Source organism: Podarcis liolepis, assembly GCF_965112155.1.
Source record: "Podarcis liolepis genome assembly, chromosome: 16".
Lineage (NCBI taxonomy): Eukaryota > Metazoa > Chordata > Lepidosauria > Squamata > Lacertidae > Podarcis > Podarcis liolepis.
The window spans coordinates 29,451,056-29,468,967 of record NC_139567.1 but is presented as its reverse complement, the minus strand read 5'-3'; the positions used below and the strand labels follow the sequence as shown (position 1 = coordinate 29,468,967).

The 17,912-nt window shown below is 52.5% G+C and overlaps 1 protein-coding gene across 2 annotated transcripts in view; it reads right to left on the bottom strand.

Moving 5' to 3' along the window:
- FSIP2 (fibrous sheath interacting protein 2) overlaps positions 1-17,912 on the bottom strand; it is a 40,827-nt gene that overhangs the window by 8,356 nt on the left and 14,559 nt on the right. For both annotated transcript variants that reach the window (XM_083479131.1, XM_083479132.1), the window contains exons 17-19: positions 10,732-17,548; positions 1,156-9,734; positions 221-475 (exon numbers count right to left, since the gene is read on the bottom strand). In XM_083479131.1, coding sequence (XP_083335257.1) covers positions 221-475; positions 1,156-9,734; positions 10,732-17,548 — 15,651 coding nt within the window. The remainder of the gene's footprint in view (positions 1-220; positions 476-1,155; positions 9,735-10,731; positions 17,549-17,912) is intronic.

Here is a 17,912-nt window from a genome sequence, read left to right as displayed (position 1 = left end):
GCCCCCCCATGGTTGGCAGTGCACAGCTATGGCCACCCCAACACTATCCATCGTAATTTGGGGGTGCTGGGTGGATATTTGCACCCCGGCGCCACATCTGCTGAAGACGGCCCTGGTCCAGACCTTCCCTGAGCCCCTGTGGATCAAGAGGCGACTCTTCCTCAGCTAGGAGGACACAGCTGTGGGCTGCATTCCTTCCTTCCCTGAGCCATTTGCTTACCGTGGAATGTGAGCTTTCACGCCGCTTGGGCGCAGGCGGGACGTCAAAGTAAAAGGATCTGTGCTCCTTCAAGACTTGCTCCTCCCCGTCGCTCTCCAGATCACCGAGGTGAGGGGCCCTGCCAGGTTGGTTGTCCTCGATGTCGTGAGCCACGAGGCGCAGGATCAGGTCCTGCTTGCTTTCCACATCCTTCAGGAGCTCGACCTTCGTGATGTCTGGCCTCACCAGGCTTTGGAAGGAGTTTCTGCAGACCGCCTGGAAGTGCAAGAGCAGGATGGGGGTTGGGGTAGGGGTAGGAGGGCAGTACCTTTTACCTGCGAGGAGAGGCACACCCAGGAGGCTCTGCAGAGACAGGTTCAAGTGAGCCAAGCCTCAGATCGCAACTTAACAATGAACAATTTATGAGCTTCGGAACGCGACTCAAGTTACAAAAAAAACGCACATGATATTGAAAGTGTTTTCCTATCGACAGTCTATATGAGCAATGCCATCATATAAATCTATGTTGTGACCACATTTGGAATAGTATACAAAGTTCTGGGACTTCCAGGGAGGATCATGGCGGACTGACCGTCTTCTGTCGGCAGCTTGCTGACAGAGATAATTATGTAGTGATTGATGATAGCCAAGGCATAAATCTTGGCTACTGAAATTCACTCTAAATATGAGAGTGAATGGGGGCTTAATGTGAAGACTTGATTTTTCTTCCACTCGGGGCAGGATGCCTTAAACCAGGCATGGCCAAACTTGGCCCTCCAGCTGTTTTGGGACTACAGTTCCCATCATCCCTGACCACTGGTCCTGTTAGCTAGGGATGATGGGAGTTGTAGTCCCAAAACAGCTGGAGGGCCAAGTTTGGCCATGCCTGCTTAAACCAAATCTATTTCTGCACATGCAAAGAAGCCTCCCACCCCACCCTGCCCTGCCTTGCCTACCTCCTTCGGCCTCACCCCAAGGCGCCCAGCCATATCCAAAGAGGGCCTCCGTTCTTTCTTCTTGTTGGGATCCTGAATGCCGAGGTTACTAGAGAGACTCTTCCCTGACATCGAGGCTCTCCTCAGCTCCGTGAGGCTCATGCCCGTCTTTGACATGCACGTCTTTTTCAGCTTCTCTAGGGGCTCTGTCTTGATGGACAGGACGGCTAAGTGCTCCGCGATGATCTCCGGGTCGACCTTCAGCGCCTTGTGCCCGATGCAGGGGATGATTTTCACAGGCATATCACTCTTCTGCAGCAGGGTTTCCGCATCTTCGGGCACAGTGGGCAGATCTGCCAAATCCAACTCGTCCTCATCCTCTTCTTCAATGGAGCTGACCCGAGCATAGACTTTGTTGACAATGCGGTCCAGTTCCAGGGCACTGACGGTCTCGTTCTCTAAGTTTTCGTCACAAGGGTTGCCGCTGATGGTGCAGCTGGAGACCTCATTGATGATGATGCTGGCCACCTGCTCAGGGAAGAGGACCTTGTTGGTCGTCACGTCGTCGTACAGCTCTTGCTGGGACCTGGATTTCTCCAGGACGTTGCTGAAGACGCTGTGGACAACGTGGTCGACCTTCTCCTCGTATTGGGGGTCCAGCTCTGGCTGGTTGCTATAGGTCACCAGGTCCATTTTGTTCTTTGACATCTTTTTCTCCACGGACGTCTTCAGCTGGCAAACGATTTCGTTGACATCTGTCTTGGACAAAGCCTTCTTCTCTTGGACGCCCAAGTCATTCTGGGCAAGTAGGATTTTCGTGAGCAACCTGCTTAGGATCTCCTCCAGGAAAGCCACTGGCACTTGTGTGACCAGGGGCACCTCTGTGGGTTCCATTGCCCCAATATTGCCAAGGAATTTCTCGATGATCTTGTCTGTTTCCAGCTTTATTTCCGCACTGGAGCGGGGCAACTCGTCCTCCATGTTCGTGGTCGACTGGAAATCGCGCCCGGAGATTTCACTCACCATGAAGCAGGCAACCCGGTTGACAAAGTCCTCATTCTTGTTGGTTAAGTCATCGTACATAGAGGCTTCAGAGCTGGAATGTCTGAGGATGTCAGTGTAGACGGAATCCACAACCTCCCCAACTGCCCGGCTGTCTTCTGAGCCCAAGTCCTCCAATTCGTCGTGCTGCCAGACTCTCATATTCTTCTTTGAAAGAAGACTTTGCAAGGAGTTAATCATCTTTCTGCCCACCTCCTTCATTAAGGCAACACTCCTTGTATCCAAGTCGTCCACAGGGAGGGCATTGAACAGTTTTGATAGGAATTTAGCAGCCACCTCCTCTATGATGATGGACGACAACCCCTTGAGGTGGGATCGCAGTGGTGTCTCACGCTCTGCACCCTCAGGACCACCCCCATATTGTTCCTCCAGGTTTCTTTCCGCTTCCATGGCCTCCTGCTGTCGGCCAAGCTCCTCCGAAAAGTACGCCTGCATCGGGTTCCCATAAATCTCTTTCATCACCAAGTCAGTGATCCTTTCCATAAGGATCGTGCAGCCTGTCCTGATGCATTTCTCAATGGCCGATGCAGTTCCAAACTCCGGCAAAATCTGGTGGTAGACGGTATTGGCCACCGTTTGGCTCACGACACGGTTGGGCTGCACCCTATCAAGGTACTGGACCTCAGCGTTCTTGTCCTTGGAGATCTCTGACATCACATTGCTCAGGAGCTTCATGTGAATGAAATCAAACTCTGCGCACTGTTCCTCGGCGTCATCGGACGACGTCGTGGGGAGGGGGAAAATTTTGGACAAGAGGATTGCGAGAACCTCGTGTATGAACCTCTGAGACACCAGGACCGGGTTTGGTCTGTCACTGCTGACTGGGGACGGAGTGCTGCTCTTCTTCACCTCCATCAACACTTTCTTTGCCATCTCTCCCATTTCAAAAGGTTTTGAGGCCTGGCTCTGGGGTACCCTTGGCAGCCCCTGGATCTGGTATCCTAGAATCTCTTTCTTTATTGCACTGGCCACTCTCTCCACTAATATCTGGTCGCTTTCCTTGCCTGCCCAGATAGGGGCTCCAGGAGCCCGATCTTGCAAGATGCCGCACAGAGAAGCATGGATGATTTTAGCCACATCCGTCTTCCCCACAGATGGGAAACCCTGCCCTTTGGTGGGGAGCTGCAGGACCTTAACCGGGGACTTGGCAAACTCCTTTAAAATGGATTCCACTAGATTTCTGACGGAGGACTCCTCCTCCACAGACACTGCCTCTTTCTTCTCCACCGGGCACACACTGGTTGTTGACGAGAGCAGCTTGCTTATCAGCCCGCTAAAAATGTCCTTCAAGAAAGTGGAGGAATAAGCACCTCCTCCATCCTCAAACTGCATCGCCTGCACCTCCCCTTCCCCAAGTTTCATGTGGTGGATCGTCCAGCCAGCTGTTTTTGCAGAAAAGCTGGGGGAAGGGGCCGGCCGAAGTTGACTGGGAGGTGAGTATGGCTTTTTGTGCTGGAGTGTCCAGTCATCTGCTTCTGCAGGAAAGGCAGGAGGAGGGTGAGATCCGCAGGGAGGCGAGGGCATCTTATCCTCGTAGATTGTCCAGCAGTCTGGTTTTGCGGACGTGGTGGGAGGAGGAGACAAAAGTTGGCTGGGAGGAGAGTGTGGCTTAACGTAGTGGATCGTCCAGCGATCTGTTTGTGTAGAATAGGTGGGAAGGGGAGACTTTCCAGGAGGTGAGTGTGACTTGGGAAGTGGATAGTCTGGCCTTGATTGACAGAGAAACGCTGCACTCTCTTCCTCCGTGGATTCGTAGTTTTGGTTTAGAGACCCGGGTTTGACGCAGACGGCCTTGCAGATATTGTCCATGAGGCTCTGGATACTTTTGCCTGCCTCGGGCGATGGTTTTCTTCTTGCTTTCTTCCTGGGAGGACTTCTCTTCCCTACACTGCCCAAAGGAGAATCTGGCGAACTTCCAGGGACCCATGAAGGAAACATTTTGTGCATTATCTTAAGGAACATCTCTCCAAACATGGAGCCAGAGGGTGTGGTGTCCGGGAGGATGGTCTCCACTCGGTCAAGGATTGTCTCAGCTTCCAGAAACAAGAACAGGTACGGGGAAGTATCCCCAGTAAACAAAGGCATCAGCTGGTATGCACAGATTTCTCTGATTATTAGTGGAGCTAGCTTTTCTGCTAATGAATGTCCTTCGTTTTGGAAAGCTTTAAAAATCTCACACTCCGATCCAAGCTGCTCCACCAACTTCTCATAGATGCAGTTGCTTATCTGAATCACTTCTTCAGGAACAATCTTTGGGAGAGGGAGGTCTCCCTCCACACCATGAATGACCTTGACTTCTGATCTTTTGAACTCGCACACTAAAGCATTGACTAGCCTGGTAACTAGATCCCTCATCTCAGACTCTGATAAACAGCAGTCTTTGGAATATGCCAAAAAGTTTGGGGAGGACAAGATTTTGCAAAAGAAAGCCACAACAACATCCTCTAAAAAGGCTGCAGAGTAGATCCGCTGAGAAACTGGCTTCTTTTCCTTCTGCAACTTAGCACATTCGCGGGTGGCAGAATCACTGCTGTCTAAAAATGGGTGGAGGTGGAAATTCAAAATCTCCCTTATGAGCAAATTGGCAACTTCACGGAGGGTACTGTTCCCTCGGACCTTGAGAGTACTCTGAAGCTCGCTTTGGGAGTTAGACTTCTGCAAAATCTGGTTGTAAACTGAACAGGCGATGTCCTCTTTGGTTTCTTCGTCCATCTCTGGAGTTTGCCCCGAGGTGTTTCCCAGCAGGATTTGATGTGCCAGAATCTCTGCAATGACATAATGTTTCAGGTTGGCGACCATCTCGGCGAAATCTGTCTCTGAGAAGTCAACGTGGTTGCCAACGCAAGCGCTGATGCTCTCTGGAGTGGGGAATATTCTCTCCAAGAGCTGGTTGAGCATGTCCTCCAGGAGAATGAAAGGGAAGACCGTCATGCAGGAGCTTAGGGAGTCTCTGGCAGAAGGGTCCACATAAGAGGGCGCCTCGTGAGATGTGGTAGACTGGAGGTGATACTTAAACATTTCGTTGATAATGAAGCAAGCTATCTGAGTGACGTACAAGTTCCGCAGGCTCTCTTTGTCTTGTGGGAAAGGCTGCTGCAACATCACTTCGTGCAAGACGTCACAGTAGATAGAGTCCACCATGCACGCGATGGCTTCTTCTGAAATGCCAGCTTCTCCCCTGTTGCCGTAAGTGCTGATCCAGATGGCCTGCTTCAGAACAATGTCTAGGATGTCTTTCTTCAGCTGCGCAATTGTGCTGTTCATTTCAGAGCCAAAGCCACCTTCGCCCTGACCTAGGCATGCAGTGCTACTAGAAGGAGATGGGAAGATCTGCAAGAGCAGCCTGTCAACGATGGCCTCCAGGACCGGGTAGCAGAGCACGGTGGAGTAGGGTGGTGAAGTATTGGCTCCAGGGACACCCTGGTCCACCACCAGAATCTCATGGATGAGGCACTTTGCTTCTTCCACAGGAGGCGGAGCTGCTGTTGACCCCAGCATGCGATCGATGGCACCTTCAAATATCATGGTGGCTGTCTGGCGGGACAACACATGCCTCTCTTCATCAGTATCTTCCTCAGGCTCCAGGTCTTGTGTGCTGTCCTTGTAGGTTCTGCCTTCTGTCACAGAGCCCAGGGGCGGCTCCTCGGGACCCTCTTGGATGTGCAGCTGAGCTTTCGTTAGCTCCTTCGTAAGTGACTTCACCAGCTTCACAGCTGTGTCTCCAATGAAGTCCCCGGGACCACTTAGAGGGGTGTCCGAGAAAGAGTTGGAGATCCTTGATATCAGCTGAGAAATGACTTCTCCTAGAAATGAAGAAGGACTCGACGGGCCTCTCTTCCCCGCCAGGCTTGCCTGCCGCAGGTCCAAGGGCTTTACGGTGGTTTTGTACACTTCGAACCTCGACATGGAGTCTCCTGCGGCTGCTCTGTCCCAGGTAGGAGACTCCTGCCTGGCTACAAAAGGCTGGACATGCTGCTGCAGGATGTCACCCACAAGGAACCCGGCAATTCGGTCAATCAGGCTTTTGCTCTTATTCTTCACATCTCTCTGGACGGCTTCGAGGGAGCCAGATTTCTGTATGATCTTGCTGCACAGGGAATCGGTCATGTTCTGGACATCTTCCTCCGAATACTCACATTGTTCTGGGTCTTTTGTAACCTTGATTTGATGCTTCAAAAGCTTCATCTGGACATCGTTGAGCAGCTGGGTGGAGAGCTTGCTGAAGTCTGACTCTGACAGGTGCCTTTTGTCCATGGATGTGGAAGGGAAGATTTTTGACAACAGTCCAGTGATTAAATCTTTCAGGAATCCTGAAGACAGGAAGGTGCTGAATGGAGACCGGCTCTCGGTTTCCTCCTGGGTTTCAGAAACGTACTCGTGGAACGGAGTTGAAGGTGTAGCCTTGGGCAAGTCTCCAGAAAACAGTGGATGGAGAAGATAATCAGAGATGCCTTTTTCGACCAATCTCTTAATCTTGTCAAAGAGGGCACTCTGTCTCCCGCTGCTGAGGTCATCTGGCGAAGCAACATCTCTTTCTTTCATCAAACTGTTGCACACAGAGTCAACAACATTCTGGACAACAATGTCCATCAAGGGGCCCATTAAACTCGGCTCATCTTCTTTCGGGACTCCGGTAACTGCAGCCTTACCAAAATGCAAGTTGATTGAACAGGCCAATTGCTTTGCAATTCTTTCCAACTCAGCTTCATGCCACCCTTTGCTTGATTCTTTCTTGTCCCTGGAAACAGGCAGAACGTTGGCTAAAACTCTGGAAACAATTTCTTCTAAGAAACGAGCTGGGAAAACTCCTCCACAGGGACCCAAGGGTTCCCCAAGGCTATCCAGAACGGTCCTGACAATGTCCTCAGACAGAGCTTCAGGGTCGGGGCATCCTGAAGAGGACTCCTCTTTAGAGACAAATCTCTGAAGATGATGGTTCGTGATTTCCTGAATTATGAAGCTGGTCATGCAGTCTATAAAATCCATATCCCGACGCTTGATGTCTTTCTGCATAGACTCTTGTGAGCCAGCCTTCTCCAGCATATACCTGTAAACAGAATTGACCATGGTCTGAATCTCCGTCTCCGAATGGGAACGGCAGGGGGCGTCCTTTTTGGCCACCCAGATTTTGTGTTTGGAAATGGACGCCATCACTTGTTTGATCATGTAGGAGCAGAGCTCATCAAAATCTGTTCCCAACACCTCCCTCTTCCCTGGCTTTCGCTTCGCACCCTCGCAGGGCGGGAAGAGTTGATTCACCATCTGGTTGACAACCCTTTCCAAATACTTCTGAGACAAGACAGTAATGTACGCCGGGGTTGGCTGCTGCCGCTTTTGGAATTTGGGGAGGCAGATGCAACATTCAACCTTCTGGATGATCTGTTCGGCCTTGATGTTTCGAAAGGCATTCCGCGGCAGCCTCCGGCAAACCACCGGCGGCAGTTGGTAATCCAGAATCTCCGTCAGAATAATTTCAGATGCCCTCTCAGCCAACGACTCAATGTCCCTGCCTACGTCTCGGTCGGCAGCCAGCTGGAACCCAAACTCCCTTAAGATGGAGTCAACTATTTTGCTGACCGTTCGGCTGTCCACCCGTGGGAAGTATGCTTTTTCATCGGCCCTCGTCAAAACCCCCACACCAGCCTTGGTAAACTCTTCCACCAGGGCACTGACAAACAGGGTGTTCATCTCCTGGAGATCGATGCAGGTGTCCCGGTTGTATTTGCTGTGCAGCGAAGAGAAGATCTTGAACAACAGCTGGCAAATGACTTCCTCCAGGAACGACGCCGAGTAAATGGTAGTGAAATCCGGGTGGAACTGCCTGTGATCCCCACGTCCTGACATGGTCACCACTTCTCTCCGGTAAGTCCTCACATTGCAAGTGGCAGAGTGAGGCTTCCTTCTCGCATGCTTGCCGCTCGGAGCCCGGGAACTGTATGTCCTGTGCTGCATGGCCGTTTCCAGCACTGTCTTGTCCCTGTCCCGCAAGCTCTTGCGGGCCTGATGCCTCCCCGAAACGGGCGCTTTCCACTCCGGCCGCCTGCCTCTGGGCAATGAGTGGTACATGTCACTTTTCCCACTTCGTGGGTGCTTTTTGCCAAAGCTCTGCCCCCGTCCCTTTTTGCAGGGCCCCTGTGAGAACCCCACGGCCTTCTTCGAGTAAGGTTTCCCATGCCCTGGATGATCAATGCAGTGGGAAAGCTCTGTGATCACCGGTTTCACCAGGGTATGTGCCAACATGTCGAGCGCTGACTCGTAGGAGGGCACCCCTGCCTCAGGCTCCACCCAGGGCTCCTCGCTGTACTGGATGTCGTACGTCAAAATGGTGGAGGCAGAGTCCGTCTTGTGGGCTTCCACCTCCCTGCTTGAATATTGGAAGAGCTCGCCGTCGCTGGCACTCTTCCAGATGTCACAGAACTGCTCGTCCTCTGGGAACTCGTCAAAAGCAAAGGTGCCGGTGAAATGGTCCGTCGTGATGCATTTGTCCAACAGGGTCCGGATCAGCTTTTCGCTCACGACGTCCAGCAGGACGAGAGATTTGGGCGAGAGTCCCAGGTTGCCGCTGAAGATCTCATTGCCCAGCCTGTAGGCATGCGGGCACACAGACGAATAAAGGTTCTGCCTCTTAGGCATCAGGTCTGTGTCGTGATATCGCGACATGTTCTGAGCTCGGGCATCCGGGAAGTGCCCCGCGAAACCGCCGTGAGGCTGACCAGGCCACATCGAGTCCAAAATGATGTGCAGGACTTTGTTGACGACCTGCTTTGCTTCGGTGGACTTCAAGCTGCGGATGAAGCTGTCAAGGTTGGAAGCAACGCAGCTGAGCCGCTGGTTCTTGTGGGCAATTTGGTCCATTGCCGACAAGCAAGCCACCCCTTTGATGTCGCTGGGGCCTCGGCAGTCTCCCCTGGAAGCTCCGCAGACACAACGAGAGGAGAAGTAGGGCTGCTGCTGGGGCAGTGCGTCCCGAGCTTTCCTTTCGCTCATGGATTTGCACCTGATTTCGATTTCCAGGCACAGAAGGTGGGCAACCTCCTTCACGAGAGGGTGGTAAACCTCGTCAAAGTCTGCCAGGCAGAGAGGTGGCAGGCAGATGTACCTTGACTTCCTCGTCAGGAAGCCTTTCCTGCTGACTGTCTCCTGCAAGATGTTCCTCTCACACAAGATGCTCAGGATCCTCTCGGATATGTGGAACGCCAGCTCTTTGATGTTGACAGGAGCCGATTTGGGGCCCCTGATTCCATGCTCAGGGCAGCAAGAGTCCACCGAGCAGAACATGGAGAGGCTGGTCTCAATGCCATCGCTTCTCTCTCTGGCGCCTTGCCGGGCACAGGGGTTCAGGATGCTCCGGATGACATTGGAGACCACCGCCTGGGTCAAGGGCTCCCAAAACACATCGAGGCAGGAGGATTGCCTCTTGCAGTGGGGCAGGTAGGTGCTCCTCCAGATCCGTTCCTGGAGCCACCTTGATTCGGACTGGATCATCTCCTGTTTCCACGCTGGGCAAGAGGCCCTGTAACCCTTCTCATCCAAAGCATCTGGGGGAGGAAACACAGACAGGTTTACTATCACACACCTCAGGGAGCTTTTGAAGCCCTGGAAATACCACGAACCAATTCTGGAAGTCCCATCTTGGGTGGTTTGGGGCAAAAACTGTTACTGTTAACTATTAATGGGGTTGTGTGCCCAACTAAGTTCCATACAGTTAGACCCATTGAAATTAACAGCTCACCATAGCCATGGCAATCAATTCAATGAGTCTACTCTGAGTAGAATTGGGTTGGGTGAACGGGTTCTTTCTGCCTCTGGGTGGGACTTTCCTCCCTGGGAACCCGTCTCACGTAGCAGGAATGCTGCTCATCAGACGCTTATGCACATTCTCAAACACACTGGCCACAATGTCCCTGGCAATGGAGCTGATCTCTGCCTGGGAATCACTATGGAAAAGCCCCAGAACCTGCGATCTCTTGAAGCTGCAGCAGAAGAGCCTCTCGTTCAGCTCGCCCTGTGCCTTCTCCAGGGTGCAAACAAGCGACTCAAGATCCCGGGACTCCATTAGAACCTCGCTGACGATGCTCTCTGCCACTTGCAGCATTTTGAGGGCTTCGTTGATGTTCGTGTCAGTGAGCAGCTGCTGCTCAAATATCTCTTTCAAGATGCCCCCAACAATAATAAATTATGTATTTAATTATTTTTTTAATTCTGCACCCTGTATAAAACAGGCAAATCAGCCCAATTTACATCTCAATAAGTAATGTTAAGCTTTTTACTAACTTTAAACAGTATTTCCAGCCTGCAAGGGATCCTTTCGCTGGGATTTCCACCTGGCAGGGGGTTGGGATAGAGGACCCTTGAGGGTCCCTTCCAACTCTACAACTGTATGATTATATGCTGCAGAAATGTGAAGAACTGGATTTAAGACAAGAAACCGAAAGGAACCCAAACGAACCGTTGTCTCCATCCCTGTTTTCGGCTGCCACAGAGCATAAGTCAGCTCCTTGAAAGGGGCCGCCACAACGTAGCCCCGAGACTTACCTTTTGGCCGGAAGGCGATCAGCTCCTTGATGACACTCAGGACAATATGGTTGGCCAGCGTCTGGATCTCGCAGAGGTCTGGAACGTGGAAGCAGGCGAGGAGTTCCAGGTCTTTATGCCTGTCCGGACTCTTGCTTTTGAAGATGTACTGATTGCTCTCCCACTTGGAAAGCAAATTGCTCCCTTCCTGCATGAAGAAGCAGCTTTCCTCCGTCGTTGCCCTTTCGCTGGAATCACTTTGCCTCTTATCCCACCGGCTGAGCAAGCCGTGCGCCCCGGGCTTGGAGCCCTCCCTCAGCGGGAAAAGGGGCATGTTCTTCTCGTAGCACAAGGACTCACTCTCCACGCCAAACTCACAGAGAAGGGTGTTGACAATTTCCTCGGCGGCGTGGCCCAGCTTCAGAGGGCAGATGGCGGAACAGCAGCCGCTCTCTGGTGCAGGGCCTCTGGCAAAGGGCTCATGCTGGTGCATGGTGCCAACCTTGCTCCGGTGCCCTGTTTTAGTGTGTCTTGGGACAGCCTCACAGTCCCCTGTTTTCTTAAACAGCTTTTCCAAAATGGTCCCCTCAGGAATGGAGCTTTGCCTGGGGAGCCAGTCGTCCTCCGGGAAATCTAGCCGGAATCTGTTGGAGACCCTGTCCTGCCTCCGTCTTCCAGAAGGCCGCACCCTGGGAGCCGACAGGCAACCTGGCAAGCACTGGTGCCTCTCTGGCCCCACGTGAGCATCCCACTCCGAGTACCTGAAGACGGAAGGGAATTTGGAGGGTGTCTCCTCCTGCACCTCGGCCTCTTCTTCTGAATAGATCACCATCCCTGGGACGTTGATTGGGGGGAAGCTATCCCTCATGTCTACCCTCCTGATTTTCTTGGACGTAGTTTTCACACTGCCTGGCGAAGCGGCGAGATCCTGAAAGAGGGTTTTGTCCTTGGCAAAGGCTCGGCCCGACATCTCCAGCTGCAGGTTTTCCACCATCAGCTCGGACGTGATCTCGGTCAGGCTCTCGTTGCAGCGGTCCAGCATGACGCTGATGGTCTCGCTCAGGACAAGGCTCTCCGAGGAGCTGCAGAACAGGGTGGCTTCCTTATGAGTGAGCTCCCGGTCCAGGGTGTGCTTGATAATTTCCAGGACACTGCTGACGGCATTGTTGGCATAAACGTTCAATTCAGCATGGAGCATCTGCACCTGCCGGATGGCTGTCTCAATGCACTCCTTGGTGACGGCACTGCCCAGCCTGGAGAAGTCCAGGAAGTTATGGGTCGAGCCCAAAGTTGGCAGCCCTCCTTTCTCTTTCTCCCCCTGCAACTTATTCCGAAAGCCGTCCATTGTGGTTTCTGCCACATTCCCGACCTGGGCCGAGAGAGAATCCAAAGAGCGGGTCAACTGTGCAAACGAGAGGCTCTCCAGCGGGAATTTCACAATTTCCAAAAAGTTGCACCGGAAGTCCCGCCTGAAATGCCGGGCGACAAAGGTCTCCAGCATGAGGACGGTGCACTCCACTGTCTCCTTGGCTATCTTGTCGATTGTATCCATGGCCCCCTTCAGTGAAACATTATAGAAAGGGAAATCGGGTTGGGTGAACCGGTTCTTTCGGCCTTTGGGTGGGACTTTCCTCCCCGGGAACCCATCTGACGTAGCAGGAATGCTGCTCATCAGACACTTATGCACATTCTCAAACACACTGGCCACAATGTCCCTGGCAACTGAGCCGATCTCAGCCTGGGAATCACTGTGGAAAAGCCCCGGTGCCTCCGATCTCTTGAAACTGCAGCAGAAGAGCCTCTCGTTCAGCTCTCCCTGCATCTTCTTCAGGATGCAAACAGATGACTCAAGATCTCGGGTCCTCATTAGAACCTCGCTGACGATGCTCTCTGCCACTTGCAGCATTTTGAGGGTTTCGTTGATGTTTGCGTCGGTCAGCGGCTGCTGCTCAAATATGTCTTTCAAGATGCCTTCCTTGGGGAGCACTTGCTTGAGGTAAGTCAGAAAGTCCTCATAGAAAAGGCACTTGGGTTTACCCCGGATGTCCTTTGTGGTTGACTCAATCTGGAGATACATCTGCCCATTGTCCATCCTGAAAGACTTTGCGGTGGTGTGTTGGTGCACGTGAGAATGTGGGCCGTCAATGTGCAGGTCTTGCACAATGGAATGCACCAGATCACTCGCAAGGGAGATCTGCTCCGACGATAAGGTGTTGACCCGTAGTATTGTCCGATGGTAATCTTCGGTTTTGAAGTCGTCAATGATGGTTCCAAGGACTTTGCCAACGACATCCTTTGCGTACACTGTCAAGTCTGACTTGCACAAGCTTGCTCTCATCAGGGAGGTTTCAGAGTCATCGGAGAAGGCTTGGGGCCTCCCTGCCATGCCGTCACCACCATGCATTTCATACTGGAAGCCGGAGTGCCTCCTCCGCTTCTGCTGCATAGACTGTGGGAGGACCTCTTCCAAATTGGATGTGGCAAAGCAGGCAATTTTGTTTAGCACATTCTGGACCAGTTCTTCCCCAATGGTCTGTGGTGTAGGGTGGAGTTGGGAAAGGGCCAGAGTCATCTTCTGGATCTCTGATTTCCCTGTAGGGGAAGATGCCTCCACAGATGGGTCTTTTTCTCTCCCTGAGTTGTCCCCATCCCTTGAGCCAAACAGCATTTCCATGACAATGGAGTAGATCTTCGTGAACACGCTGTCTACAATTTCACCAGCTACACTCCCGGCATTTGCCTGGGAGATGGCATCTATCATCCCATTATAGGCAGGAGACTTTGATTCGGAACCAAAGCATAAGGAGTCTGTGCGAAAAGACGGTAGGTGGCCCAACTCACCCACAACCTTTTGGGTCACCTGGTTGAGGACATCTTCGACTCCTGTCACCAGTGGAAAACCTCCTTTCTGCCCCGATGGCTGCTGCCTAAAAATCCTTTTCAGAACCCTTTTCTGAACCTCGTTTTCCGTCAGAGCTATTTGGACAGACAAAATCTTGAGCAGGTCATTCATGAGCTCATTGGCAGAGGCGTTTTCTTCATACGGGATGATGTTCTGGCAAGAAAGCATCTCCCGTTCCAGGTCCGCCTGGATGACTTTCAGGATGGTACTGGTCAGTTTCTCAGCACAGAGTCTCAAGTTGGACAGGGACTCTTGGACGACAACTTTGGCTTTTTTGCGGTGGCTGCCCGCCTTGCCCTCTCCGGCTCTCGGCTGACCATCTGTGGCCAACTCAGATTCCAGTTTCTCCTCGGCGAACAGCTCCAGCCTGTGGGAAATGTTGTCGACTAAGTATTTTGCCATCCTTTCTGGGGAACAGTCCTTCAACTCCGATAGCTGCTTGGTTCCAAACTCTGCTGCCTTTCTGCCTTTTGTCAGGCCTGGAACTTTGTGGCGATCTGCTTTGTGATCCAGAAAATGGCTCCTGAGTCCACCCTTGGCTTCTCGTCCAGCCAGCTGAGTGAGAGGCTCAACAGTCCTCTGAATAAGGTCAAAGAGGAGGCACTGGAGTCGGTCAGAAAGGGCTCCCCTCGTATTCAGAACAGTTGCAAGGCCAGAGCTTAGATCTTCAAGGACAATGTCCACCACGTCATTGGAAACCAGCGAGACGTCGGGTTTCCCCACCAAAGGAGCAGAGGGGACTTTCTTGGCGCTGAGCGTTCCTGCCTTAGAAGTCCCAGGTGTGTGAAGTTTCTCGGTGGCCAAGGGAGAAGGTGAAGCGCTTCCCACATCCAACATGACAGTCTGGTAGATTTCATTTAAAAACATCTCAACTGTGTTCTGGATTTGGGCCTGGATATCTCTTTTGTAGTCAGGGTTCTTCCTGAAAAGCTTCTCCAAAATGCTATCTTGCCGGGGTAAGGAGCACTGCACTTCCGAAGGGGCAAAGACCATCAAAACCAGGCTGACGATCTGGCTGGCGGCGATGCTTTCGGAGAATATAACGGGGGGCATGGAAATCTTCTCCACTTCCCTGTCCAGCCCATGCTTCAGGCTCTTCAGCACCATCTTGGCCACTTCCTGGGCATATGGTTTTAAGTTCGCGTGAGACGACCGCAGCGTCTTTTCCTTCCCACCTAAAACAGAACTGTTCAAAATGCCTTCTAAGCAGCTGGGCAAACCCCCACACTGATTCGCCAGCATCCGCCTGAGTTCCTGCTGGATGGCAGAGGAGAAGTCTGAACTGATGCACGTTTTGAGGTTTTTCATGTCTGAGCAAAGCTGGGATTCCACTTTGCAGGTGACAAAGGTTTCCAGCTTTGAGATAAATGTTTGCACCAGGTCGTTAGCCAGGTCTGATTTGGATGGAAGGCGATGCTCAGGCTGGCTAGCCCTGGCTGAATCTTCTGCAGTGCTTGTGGGGCTGCTCTGTGTTTGCTCCTGGGCAGGTCTTGACTGACAAGCTGCCTCTGGTTCTCTGAAATGCACCGTCGGTGGACTTTTGCTGGCGTCTCCAGGTGCATTAAGAGGGAAGATATCGGTGATAATCAGACTCGAGTGCCTGCTTCGGATGCCCTCCGCCTCAGTTTGAGTGGCGCGCGAGATCTTCTCGAACGCCGTCTTCACCAGATCGCAGGCAAAAGTGCTGACGTCTGCGTCTGGGATCACGGCCTGAGCCCTGAGCTTGGCAGTGTGCCCTTTGGAGGCTGGCTGCTCTTCAGGCGGGCACCGACTGATGTCCATGTGGGCAAGAGACGGAGGAGGAGGGCCAGGGGGCCAAACCGGTTGTTCAGCCCAAATATGCTGGAACATTTCATTCAAGAGATTCCACACGGTCCGGATTATCGGAGATTGCTCTTCCTCCTTGAAGTCCTCTTCCATTTTCTGCAAGGCCTGCTCCAAGGACCACTCACCAGCTGTGGCCCATTGTCCTTTCTGCTGACCTCCGAGAGACGAGAAAATGGCATCTTGGACAAAATGCTCCATGTCCTTTTCTGCACCTTTTGCATCAGTCCTGCCCTCTTTTTCCGCTTCAGCCGATTTGGGGCTGAGTCTGTTCCACTGCCGGGATGCCAGCCCAAAGCTTTCATACCTTACTTTATCCGGGGCCTCTTCTGTCAGCAGCACTTGCCGCTCCTTGTTCACCGATGACAAAGTCCCATCGGGTTCCCTTTTCTCTTTTTCCTCCGCTTCCATCTCAGAATAAATGACCATGCCGGGGACATTAACGGGAGAGAACGGCTTCCTCGGCGATTTCTCACCTGACACATGTGTGGCTCCCGTCACTGTCACGGCCTTGGGATCAGGAGAAGCTCCGCGGCTGGGAAGCTCCCCCTGCACTCTGAGGCAAGGTCTTGGTTTTGCCGCTGGATAAATACCCTGGAGTTTTTCTGTACTCAAGCTGTTGAACACGTCATTGATGAGCTGAAGCACAATCGAGCTCTCCCTGGTAGGTAGCATCCCTTCCGGGCACATTTGCCTCTGGATGAAGTTTAAGATGCTGGCAACCATCTCTTCCACATACTGGAGGAGGTTTGTCTCTGAGGAAGCAACCGTTTTGGAAACTATCTTGCGGATTGTGTCCTTCACTAGGGCGTTGGCTGCCTCAGACTCTACCGTGTGCGGTGGGACTGATGCACAAAGCTGATTCAGAGGCATCCCGATGGCTTTAATCTTGGCACACAGTTCAAATTGGGACACTTTTGTTTGGCTCGAGGTGGCGAACACTTTCAGCTTCTCAATGATAATCTGGACAATCTCCTCCGCAATCTCATATGTCGACTCGAGGGACAGGGGCATCCGAGACCGCCAGAAGGACGGGTCAGGTGCAGAATGCTTCCCAGACGCCATGACACACATGACTTTGCACTCGGCCATGAAGCCGTCCTTGGAGATGGTCTCGAAATACTTCTTCTGAGTGATGGAGTGCAGCTTGCTGAGCACGCTTTCCACAATGTCAGCAGCCACGAAGCTGGCAATCCTAGAGACTGACCCGGCGACTGGCTGGCCTGAGGGCGGGCTGCCTAAAAGGCTTTCGGAGATGGATTCCAGGAGGTCCTCCACGGAAATGCTGATGGAGCAGCCCTGGTCCACCAGTATCATTTTGAAAACGTCGTCGAGGATAATGGCCGTGATTTTGGTGAGGGGAAGTTTCAGCTCGGCAAAAATGCTCTTGAGGTCCTTCAAGCAGATGCCCTCTCTCTGGTCTATAGGGCCATGAGGAGGTGGCTTTTGTTCTCCTTCCACAAAGGAAAGCCCTTCTGTGTCCGTGGTGGTGGTGCCAGTCGTGGTAGTAGTTGTCGCATCTTTGCCAAAGAGACCCCTCGACATCATGCACTTGCGCTTGCCGTGATACAAAGCGCCCGGCTTCTCAGGGCCGTCGACAGGACCTTTCTGCATCTGGGTGATCTGGCTGTCCGACTTGGAGCTGCGCATGCTGGCGGTGGTGGACAGCAGCCCACAGTGCTTGGTCGGGGACAGAAATATGGCCGTCTTCCCTCTCTTCAGCTTCCCTTTGATGAGGTCAGTGTCCAGCGAGACCTGGGTGCTCTTGGTAAAAGAGGTGTAGGAGGACTTGGAGGAGAGCAGGGAAGCAGGCTTCCCGCTGATGGTCCGCAGGTCGCTCGAGGTGGCGGGCTTGATGCTGGTGTCCGTGAAGCTGACCTTCCTGGCGGACATGGTGGGGAGGGTCCTGTAGGTTTCGTAGAGGTCCTCGTTGCAGCTGCTGCAGCTGCTGGAGTTGTCCGATGACAGCACAGACTCTTCAGAGATGGTGTACACTCTGGTCCTGACCCGCTCTTCGAACTTGGTGAGGGCCGGGTAGAGGATGCTGGTGACGGCCGACACGACCCAGGTCATTATATTCTGGATGATGTTGTTAAGCTCCGGAGCAGAGATCTATTATGGAAAGGGAGAGGGAGTGGGAGAAGGAGAAAAGGGGTTATTGACTTCACATGCACTGGCTCAGGTATGATGTTTAGGGAGGGTCCCTGAACAGAGCACCTAACATTTTGATTTTCATCCAAAAGTAGTCAGATAGGTGGGAGGCTCTGAATTCGATTGGGTGGCAAAACTGTGGGGGCATAACCCCTCCCCGTGCAATGTTTTCCCAATCAAAACCCAAGGAGTTTGTAACCAAATTTTCCATCCACATCCTGAGTTTGATGAGTGTTTCAGCTGTGCTTAGATATGCAACTGGACACCATTTCAAATCAAGATGGCGGAATGAACCTTTTAAAACTGCTCAGTTCATCCGCTATGA